This window comes from Diuraphis noxia, unplaced genomic scaffold (genome assembly GCF_037042655.1).
Source record: "Diuraphis noxia isolate RWA-SAM2 unplaced genomic scaffold, SU_Dnox_SAM2 contig0005, whole genome shotgun sequence".
NCBI classification, from domain to species: domain Eukaryota; kingdom Metazoa; phylum Arthropoda; class Insecta; order Hemiptera; family Aphididae; genus Diuraphis; species Diuraphis noxia.
Window position 1 is genome coordinate 35,177,495 of NW_028301715.1, and position 12,091 is coordinate 35,189,585.

At 27.0% G+C, this 12,091-nt stretch overlaps 1 protein-coding gene across 2 annotated transcripts in view; it reads left to right on the forward strand.

Moving 5' to 3' along the window:
- The window catches only part of LOC107166716 (cell adhesion molecule 2-like), a 132,563-nt gene that overhangs the window by 31,763 nt on the left and 88,709 nt on the right, over nt 1–12,091 (forward strand). Inside the window, exons 2-3 of one of the 2 annotated variants that reach the window (XM_089229213.1) lie at nt 2,823–2,924; nt 9,412–9,500. In XM_089229213.1, coding sequence (XP_089085339.1) covers nt 9,446–9,500 — 55 coding nt within the window. In that variant the 5' untranslated portion in view covers nt 2,823–2,924; nt 9,412–9,445. The remainder of the gene's footprint in view (nt 1–2,822; nt 2,925–9,411; nt 9,501–12,091) is intronic. The other variant, XM_089229212.1, reaches the window with a different exon arrangement.

The following is a 12,091-nucleotide window of genomic DNA, read 5'->3' on the forward strand; positions in this document are numbered from 1 at the left end:
TATTAGTTAAATAGAAATATGAATTGGACATTTTATTTACATTATTACAATCGGGGTATTGATTTAATTTATTTTACTGGGCATTAGTTTTTTTTTAATAACATATTATTAATTATTATTATGATTGTATTATTTTATAAATTGGGAATAACTCTTTCAATGTTATGTATAATATATATATATATATTTGATATTTACAAAAATAATAGTGAGATCGATGATATATTATAGGTTAGGTATTCTAATCGTTCATGAAGTTTGATTTTTCAATTTTATTAAATTTGATAATAATATAAAGTATTTTGCTTGCATCACAAATTACATAAGAATAGATAAGAAAAGTGTAGAAACAGCGTATGTTTGGTTCGGAATACCGTAATAGAAATTAACCTGTTTTAACAACTTAGTTTAAACAATTGTTGACTTAGTTAAGATTCTGTTTAAAAGAAGGTAGGTATTTTATTAGACAATTTGGTCCATTTCTACTACTCTGTAAAGTTTATAAACATTTAAAAACCACGAAAAAGTTTATTATTACCTATCGAATCTATATAATATTATTCTATCAATCATCATACTCTTTAATTATTTACAATGGATTATAAAATTATATTACCTTAGATTATGTGATGAATATTTAATAAGTATTGAACACACAAATAATAATAATATATAAGTTATTAAATTGTGCATTAAGTTAAATGTTGCTTAAATCTCCCATATAACTATAATTTTAATCAGTTTTGAAGGTTTGATAAATTATAAAAGAAAAATAAGCACAGAATGATTCACAAGACAGGTATGTTCACCCTTTCTTTTCTTAAACAATGCAGTTATTCAAAATGCGATTTTTGGAATCTTTAGACATATTTAATGATCATAAAATTAAAATTGTTTTTGAATTTTTCATACTACTTGAAGAGTTTACTATTAGGAATCCAATTTCTATACTTCAAATGAAAACTTACCTACTTTAAATTATTAAATTGTTACTTTTCTGAATATATTATTGTAAAGAATCGAATATCGAATCATGTGTCAAATCAATATGTATCGAAATTCAAACAAATAGTATAGTTGTGTTATTTAACTTTGTATATTTCACTCCTACTAAGAATAATAGCCAAATAGGACCATGAATGGTTATGTTATGGTTTAGTAGATATGTGAGCTATGGTGTTTTAAAAATATTAGTATAGTGGATATTTTGATTTATATAATTTATTTTAATGATCGAAGTGTAATAAATACAGGATCCAATATTATTACTATTTATTTTTTTTGTAAAACCATTTTTAAGGACTAGGTATTCAATTAAAAAAAAATTACACCTAAATAGTTTAGTTCAAAAAAAGGAAACAAACGCTTATCTCATTAAATTACTCCTACAACAAGTCCATAGAATTCAAAAATTTAGTCAATATTTAATAATTGAAAAAATATAAATTTGAATAAATTCTTTATGTAAAAACGGAAGGTGGTGCGTAAGTGCTTGTTGAGTTACCTTGTGTATATATTTTTTTAAATAAATATTATTTATACAAGCATTAAAATTAAAAAATAAATATAGTTTTATATTCAAGAGCAACTGTCAGAAAATAGATAGACACCATTTGAATTTTGAACATAAAATATTATTTTTAAAACGGCAATATAATCACATGGATCTTGATCTCGACGTAGTTAACTATGTTGGTTGGTTTATATTAAATGTAAATTTAGTTTTAAAATTAATTGAGTATTATAAAAAACACACCGGACGTTGGATAATTATCATAATAAATGATTAATTAAACATTTATTAGACGTGAGAATGTTAAGAATAATATATAATGTCATTTTAACTATTTTAGTTATGACAATTTTGATTTACGTCATACATACAAAATAATATCAGGTCTATCAAAGCAATTGATATTATATTAAAATGATATGAAAAACAAGTATTTCTTTCATTGAAGTTGACACTTATTGGAAGGTTTTCACTTGAAAAATGTGGTGACTGGCACTATTGATCAGAATGATGTTTTGTGAAAATCGAAATAAAATTCGGAATTGAGCTATACTTATATAGGTGACTATAGGTATCTGGGTAAAATCAAACAATCCTTTATCGGACCGTTGGGAAATATTATTTTAGATAAAAGTGGAAAAATTACAAAAATCCATTTCCTAATGAATTTTGAGAATTTTGAAACAAGGAGAAAAAAGTCAAATAATAATATACGGAATGTTTTTTTTTATTTGTGATGGAAGTCGAGTGAAAAAATTACTTTTTTTATCTGACCAATTTTCATTGTGCGTATATTGGAACTGTTTGGTTCATTGAATATAAAAATCTTAAAAGACATCTAACCAATATGTTTAGTAACCTCTGTCTTACAAATATACCTACAATATAAACAATTTGATTTTTTTTTACAATAATATCTTAATATTCAAGCTAATTAATACCCACGAAAAATTAGTGATCACGTAAATATTACAATTTTCAAGTTTTCGTATAGTGATATAGTGATCCTTCTGGTTATATTATAATCGAACTCTTTATTAAGATACATTTACGTATGTATAATAAGGATTCCAAAAAAACATATATAATGTGTATGAAAATCAATATAATAATCAAATGATAATATTTTGTTCTTCTACTATAAAGTGCTTTCTATTTTATGTATTTAAAATATTATAAAAGTTTAAGTCGGTTGAGATTGTATATTTTATTATGCAAATATAAGTAAATGTTAGTTTTGATCATATTTAAATTACATTTATAAAACTTAAAACACTTTTAACTCAATTATTTTGTTTATTATTTTTAGTGATTACATATCAGAAAATTAGTGAGCGTATTTTCACATCACGACCCTCAGAGGCACACTTTATCGTCTTTACTTTGTTCTTGCACCTAAATCTACACACGGGTAAGTTTGATGACGGGGTTGTGCGTGAGGCTTGTATATGATTGTCCTTAGTTTTAATTGAACCCCGCTTCTTTATGAAAAACATTGCGTACACACCAGTATCTTATTAACTTAAATAATTTATTATACTTAAAACTTAACATAACTTTGTGTTTTTACTTTATACAACTAATAATAAACTAAATATATAATAATGTATAATAAACTCGACATCTCTGAAATGTATTAATTATTATACTATTGATTCGCTAAATTAAAAATATACATAATTAAGAGTGTACTAACTCCATGTATTAAAAATAATCTAATTTCAATGTAAATTGTTCAAATATTTATGGTACACTCTGTATACAGTTATTCACCAAACTTTTCGCCTATTTTAGTTCAATATTGGATCTATTAAATTATGATTCTTACAATTATAATATTCATAATTATAGGTTATAATTCAAAATATTTTAATTGTTTGAACCACTGATTAGTGATACAAATTTTTTTTTTAAAAAGAAGAATAACCTGTTTATTGTAAATTGTGTATCTGCTGGTTTTTTTGAAAATATACTTTTATTAAATAGGTATATGAATGTATAAAGTAACCATGTCAAAAGTTTTAAGTATACTTGACACTATAAAAATCAGAAATTTGAATAAATGCATAATTAAAAGGAAAATTGGGAAGATCATTGATCAAATCTACCCTAATGAACCATCTTGTGTAATAAATTAATAAATAACTATATTTTTTTGTTCTTTAACAGTTAAATTTATACACACTTTATAAATAATATGATAACAAAATCAAGTAAAATCATATATTTGTATATACTTATTACCTTAAACAGTAAAAAATAATTGTTTTAGATTGCATTGGATTTGTATGATATTATGATGTAATACTTAAACAAAGAATTCGCGAGGATGTAAATCTACAGTTCGTATTTTTAAATTTCGATTATAAAAAATAGATTAGTGGTGATGATATTATACTGGAATTTTCTCATAATTTTATTTATTAATATTCAAATCTTGTATTCAGTTTATGGTCTTCATCACAATATTACTTTTTTTTTAATACAGAAAAAATAGTACTTATTTAAATAAAATAAAAATCTCAATTTTAACCGAACTATCTTTGAATAATTTAAGTTCACAACTGTCGTGATGTAGGTATAGGTATCGTAGCCCATTATTATTAGTAAATAAATACCGTAAAAAGTTACGAACACAGATGTACATTATTATTTATTCCATCAAAATTACGTGCTTGATAATAATATAACAGGTATACATGTTTAAAAAAACAATTTAATTTAAAAACAACGGAGTTGTAAAATAGTATTGTCACAATATATATATATAGTGTTGTTGAAAAATAAAACACGATTGGGAGGTATAATGTACTATCAATATTATCATATTTTTTTTTAGCTTTTTATTTTAAATCTAGCTCAAAAATTACAATACATTAGAATATTACCAATCAATATAAAAAGTAGAAAAAAAAAAGAAAACAATTGAATAATAGTAAAATTAAGTTATGATTAGCTAAAGATATAATAAATTATATAAACAAAAAGACTCAGATAATAAAGCCAGCCTCCTGAATAAAAGAAATAATAATGACTTGTTCATAGTTGGAGATTAAAATGGAATGGAGATTGAAAGAAACATTCAAAGAATTGAGAGGAGTAATTAGGCTCTGACGCTTAATAGAAAGAGAGGGACAATCGAAGAGAATATGCGACAAATCGTAAATATGTTTATCCATATGCAGAGTGGAAAAAAAGGAATCATTTAAATTTAATTTATAAGCGTGTGAGGGTAATAATTGATGGCCTTTACTTAAATGATTAAATTATATAATAGAGGATCTAGGCAGCCGTACCTTATTGAACTAAATATCATTGGTAATATCGGGTACAATAGATTTAAATCTGGAAGCAAAATTAGCGGGTAAGTTGTGCCGGTAAACAGACCAATAGTTTAAAAAATGACGTCGTAAAAGGGGGTAAAATTTGACCAAGGGATTAGGGAAAAAGAAGGACTAATAAAATTTGAAGAAGCTTTGTCTAAGGAATCGGCGCACTCGTTACCTTGAATTCCCATATGACTGGGAACCTAAAGAAACTGAATATTGAAGTCAAATTGGCTAAGTCTAAAAATAATAGACTTAATACGAAGAATTGATGGAGATAGATGGGAATGAAGAGAAAAGGAATTGAGAGATTGGAGGCAAGACATTGAGGCCGATGCAGCTAAAAACTTTTTATTTGAGAAAGAAGAGATACAATTGAGGGCTTCTATAATAGCGAAGCACTCAGCAGTAAAGGAAGATGAGGAAAGTAGTAGGTTGTTTGTAAATGAAATGTGTAGTTTGGGGATATAAAATGAATAACCAGCCAAAAGAGACGAAACCGAACCGTCTGTATAAACCACAATGAAGTTCACGAAGTTGTTTACCATAAAATCCGAAAAAAGATTGTTAATAACTACGGGAGAGGTAACCCGACTAAGCTCATAGGAGGTAAATCCTGGAAATGGATTTACCAGATGTACCTGAGCGGGATACAGAAGAGCTTCGTACTTTTTCCCATATAGGAGGTGTTTATTATTGGTTAAAATTTATTCATGAAAAGGAGAAATTGAGTTAGTTACCAAAAGAAGAACTGGTAGAGTTTTGGAGACGTAACGCCACGTTAAGAATAGAGAATGAAATAAATCAAAGACGGGACTGCTAGAATAAGATAAAGATTTTAGAATAAACTTACTTGCAAGCCAGCGACATCTAATGTTAAAAGGAGGACACGATTATTCCACTTCAATTGCTGGGAGAGGAGACGATCTAATATAACCCATAATACTTCTCAAGCAAGAGTTTTGAACTTTATTTAGTCAATTCCAATTATATTTATCATATTATTTATTTATACAAAATATATTCAGCTCTCCACGGAGTTCAATGAACTTAATGAATACAAGAATAGTCTTTCAAACACTGCGATATTTTTAAATGGATAGCCAATCTGTACGTAGAACAATAATCTCTTTCTACACTGCAGAAGCATACGCGATCTCTCTCGCACTCGAAATAATTCAACACCAAAAAATAGATGAAGTGCTCATATTAAGCGACTCTCTTAGTTCTATAAACATATTGGCAACATAAATCAACCCAATGCCATATCCAGAATGATTCAAAATCAAATCTCCCTCTTAAATCCCAACAATCAAAGCGTGACGCTGTTATGGATTCCTAGCCATGTCGGAATCCCTGGCTACAAAACAACAGAAATCTATGATAAAAGAGCTATAAACTCTCTTGAAGCTTTCTTAGTGCAAATTTGCTCTCTAAATGGCATCAAGGAAGTTATACAGTCTCTTACACTGCAACAGTGACAACTACGTTGGACATCGTCACAGACAAAATTAAACGAAATCAAACTTTCTATCAACCTTTGGCCAGCACCCATCACCAAAAGACGTCACAAAGTCACTATCAATAGACTCAGAATTGGGCATGCGTGGCTCACATATATCTTTCTCGTGAGATGTGAAGACCCTGCCCATTGCTTAACCTGTGGGGAATATCTTACTGTTAAACACATATTTTTACACTGCGGCAACTGCGCCGATGCCAGAACATCTCTAAACATTCTGGACCATCTATATAAAGCACTTGGACCCAGTCATGAAAACTACAGTAACATTATATCATTTTTATAAAGAACCAAACTTTATAACCTTATATAATGTATCAATGTATCTTTATTAATGTTAATGTTAGTCAATAACCTTAGTTGTTGAGGCTTAAATTTAAATTTAAAAAAAAAATAATCTTTTGAAATTTTTTCATAAAAACAAACATCACAAACAAATTTTTAACCTCACCTGTTGTGGCCTTTGGAGTTGTGAATTGATTTAGAGGTATATGTTATAATAAATATTGCTGAAAAGATGTATATTTTGCAGCTAAGTACAAAGTGTGTAAAAGGATAAAATATAATGGAACATGTGACGTGTTGTATGCTAACATAATTCTTGTTGATAACGGAATTAATGATAATTGGGCAGGTATTTGCCATCCAAAAGGATTTATATTTTCATATGTTACAGCGTTAGACAATGTCAATATTATACCTAACCCGACATTTAGTCAATCACGAATGAAATGCATATTTAAATCAAGTATATAATACGATTTACACGTATATTATTATTATGTGCACAAAATAAAAAACGACTCATCGGTATAACGTTTATCAATCAACAAAATAATAATTTACACATTATAATTTTTCATCTATAATATTACTTAATAGTTAATAACCAATTGGTGAGTACCAATATTAAAACTATATGACGTACTGGTATAGGCGTGATATTTGAATATGTAACTCGATAAATTTGCATTAATAGACTTTGTAACATTGTTTAAAATTATTGGATTTAATTCAACAAATTTAGTATTAGTAGATATACTAATAGTAAATAATATACTTTGATTTAAACATAAAGAAGTTAAAATCCACTCAGTAAAAAATAACTCACCAAATATATACATCCGTGTCCCGTACGTATCTAATATATTATTATTTTATGAAAACATTTAATAAAAATAAACGACTTATTTTTTAAATTTAGTTATGTATACAAACTTTATTTATTTATGTATTATATTGCCAAATCTTTTTTTAAACTATTTAATATTTTTTAACACACTTTATGGAATAACTGATCACGAAAATTTCAACTCAAAATATAAAGAAATATTAGTTTATATTAATATTGTGGAATCTAACTTTTAACCTATGATAATAAAAACAATTTATAGTTCCTGAAAGAATAGGACGTATTTTGAAGGCCAATTTAAATTTTTACGCTGTTCGTAAAACGTAAATAATTTGAATAATCTCAAAGCATAAAAACCTAGTTCTGTTACTTTTCTATCATACTACTAAACTAGATTACTGAACTGTATGTATCGAGTGTCAAACTTTTTTTATAAGATACGATGTGCTTACACTTTTATTCCCAAATGATTCAATGTTATTAATGGACATACCAATGCGATGTTTTTGCGTAGATCAAAGTCAGTTTTGTTTGTGAATTACACAAATTACCATAAGAATTTACTTAATTTTATACGAAATTATATTAATTTTTTTACGTTTATCAATCATTATATTAATGATCAACAATACGAATTATACGGTTAATATTTTGTGATCACTTATAACAATAATTTTATTTGGTCCCTATATTATGCAATTAAATTATGGGTAGTCATCCGGTATGCCATTTTTATATGTATTTTAAACTTATAATAGTAATAACTTGAATTAGGTAATTGTATAAATATATTGTGTAATTTTCAAAAATCACAGTTCTACATTTTAAGTAATCACTGTTAGTAATCTTATAAAATAATCGAATAAAAATGTTTCCTTTTAAAATTTCTTTAGTAAACGCATTGTACAATTTTATATTTTAAGATAATATTGTTACATAAATTATTATTCTTCAATACTTATAAATTAGTATAAATCTTAGTGATTTAAGATTCGAAATTGTTAAAGTATGTTAGTATGGCTTAAAATGAATGTATAAATATTTACTTATTATTTACTGTAGTTCCATAATATTATGTCCAGCCTTATAAATACCACTGAAGACTAGAATAATGGTGGCTTAGTATTTAGTGAACTTTAATTTAAATTTGAAATTATAATGACTATAGTTTTCACTGTGAAATTCAAATTAGATATTAAAATTAAAAAATATAACCTTATTAAAAAATGCATTTCCCATTATGAACGCTTGCTAAAAAAAATAACATTATCAGAAAAATATACCATTGATTTGATACTAATATATATATATATATATATATATATATATAATCAATGAATATGGCCAATGAAAAATTCAACTCCACACCCAAATACGTTGAACCATAAAAGTGAATTTAAATGAACTAATACAATAATTTTATTACAATGGGATATAATTTTATTTAATGGAGTATATAGTATCAACAGGTTAAAAAACCATTGAATTCATACAATACATTTTTTTGTTACTAAACCTATAAGTATAATAGTCATCTAATGCGAAAATATGTTATTTTTAATTATTAAAATTTAAAATATTACTTTTAATCACAAATCACAATGAAAAATAATAGTTGAAAATCTTGATTAGTGATTAGGATATATTGTGATAAACAAACAGATAACGTTATACGGGTAATTTTACTTTATCAGTACACTTTAGTATACAATACTTATTCAAAACGCAAGGGTACACGTGTTCAAAACACATAGACCGAAGTATATTTAAACATCGTCAACTAAACTTGTGGGCGTTTAAGATAAGTCCAGGCGGGTCTAGAAAGGTCAAAAAAGGGATGTTAAACTACTAAACTACTAATATTCTTAAGCCAAGATATAGCAAATTTATTTAATTGCATTTTGTGATTGTATTTCAGAAGCGGAATAAGAGAAGGAGACTACTGCTAGACTATGTATTCATCGTTGATAAGGTGGAGTTTCGTGCTGTGTTTGGTGTTATTTTCAGGTAAGTCTCACTATGCGTTATGAACATATCTATGATAGAAATATACGTTATATTATAATATTGTAGACGAGATATGGCTCAAAGAGTTACTAAAGCCAAGAATTGATACGAAATGTTAGGTCAACATTTGTCGTCGTTGCTGGTTATATTTTTAATAGAATATTTCATCAGGGTTTCTTAAAAGGGTTTTAACGAAATATTAAGAAAAATTAAGAATGAAAAATAGTACCATGGTTTTCGGTAATAATGTGATTATGTAATCGTATGTTGCGAAATGTGTTAAGAAAATATGTTTTGGATAAATGATTGTTATTCTATTCTTAGAACTAAAATGGTGATTATAAAAAGAAGACAATACTACTGATAAAATAAAATCTAATATTATTATTATTTGATATTTATTTTAAAAATTAAGTTAAGATAATTACAAAAAATATATTTATTTAAACACCAATTACTTTTTTTGGAATCTACTAGGTATTAAAAAATATTCTGAAATGATTTTTTATATTTTAATCATTTTCATACACATCCTTATAAGATTCAGCATACTAGTGGGCCTATTTTTGGATCTTTTTTTGTATTTTCAAATATTTAGATACTTAGAAAGTATATTATAATTATCTAAATAATTATCTAAACCACCACTATTATGATTACTAATATACTACTACTAATACTACTACTATTACTACTACTACTATAATACTACTGTAGTGACTGCTGCTGCTATCATCATCATCAGTTGACTGCCCACTAATATGGTTTTACCTTTGCCGTATGCTTGAAATGAGAGGACACCGAACGTTTTAATTAGCGTATTTGATCACAACACTATTACAACAGAAGGTACCTACCTCATATACGTATATAATATTGGAACAAGCGTAGGTATCAGCTATAGAGGTACATAAGGTATCTTGATGGTGCACTGGGCTGGTAGTGCGCCAGAGCGAGGCGACGACGTCGGTGACCCGCGTTCCTTTGCTCCTCCGACACATTTTCCACACCCCTGACCCTCCTTTCCATAACTTCGCTATATATACCAGCCACCAGGTATCCTTTATTAACAAATTATGGTGATTAAGGCAAGTTTCCACAGCACCAGGCGTCCGCGGGATCTAATGTCGTAATAACATTATTCCGGCACATAGTGTTTTCATACTCGGCATTTTCACAACCACGTGGAATATATTATGTATTAAAATACGTCACATTTGATATTATAATATATGTATAGAATATTAGTTCCTTATTGTTTTCGTTTCAAAAACAATGAACTGCGCCTGTATACCGCATCCACCGTTATAATAGTGTATCGTTCGGACGTTGTAATTATATTAATAATATTATAACCGAGGCTAGGATTTGTATGCAATAAAAAACTGTGAAATATGCATTTTATTTACCAAAATATGCATTTTAATTTCTATCTTAGATTTTATATTGACTGACATACTTTTATTGATTGCATTTATATTTTTCCGTCAAACTATTCAATCTTTAATCGCATGCCTATTGTACCATAGAATTGTATTTATAAAAATAAAATTTGTGTTTGACAAAAAAACCAAGTTTTATACTTTAATCAGCAGAGCTAGAATTAAATACGAAATATTAATATCATTATATTAAATTATAAATATTAATTACGAAATATACTATAAAACATGCATTTTTCGCATTCTTATGATCGAAATATGCAATAATATTCATTTTATTCAATATATGCATTAATATGCATTTTATCCAAAATATTCAAAATAATGCAAAATAAAAATACCATCATTTATCTCATTGTGAGGTGTTTCGTGGACATTACTGACAAAATAAATATTCAGAAGTCGCAAAAAAAAACATGCTGTTGCATACAAATCCTAGCCCTGATTATAATGTATGACTTCAAAAACATGTTTTGAACGTGTCAAATTTATATCAGTTAATGTTAACGAGATATCGTCGTCGGAACATGAAACCCAATAAAACTATTATATACCAGGATGCTGCGATTTGTTTTTAAAGATTGCAGTTGACGGAAACATTATTTTTATACCGGTATTATATACATAGGAGACCCGAGACAGACTGACACTATACGCTAGATGACATTATATTATTATTTATCCAATACGAATACGTTATTATTTATATGATTTTATGTCTAATATAGCGTATATATGTCCATAACTCTATGATATCATATGTATCGAACTCAATATCAGACCGTAATATGTTTGACTGTGTTGACATAAAATAAATGAACACATCAAATATGGCCGTTGTAGTATATATGACATCATGGTAGTGCTTCTAAATTGTATAGTCGTGTATTCCTAATGTAATATTTTAAGGTATGAACTCGCGGGTGAATTACAATTTATTCTACAACATTTAAAATAATCGCGACAATGCAATTTACGAATGAATATTATGCCACGTGAAACTTTGAAAAAAAAAAATCTAAAACAAATAATAAAATATTTTTAATCATTCATTTGCACCTTGAATAGGAATCATCCGACTATCGTTTTAAATGTTAATTCTCGATTTGGGTTTAAATACAGACATTCAACCATACATTTACTATGTCA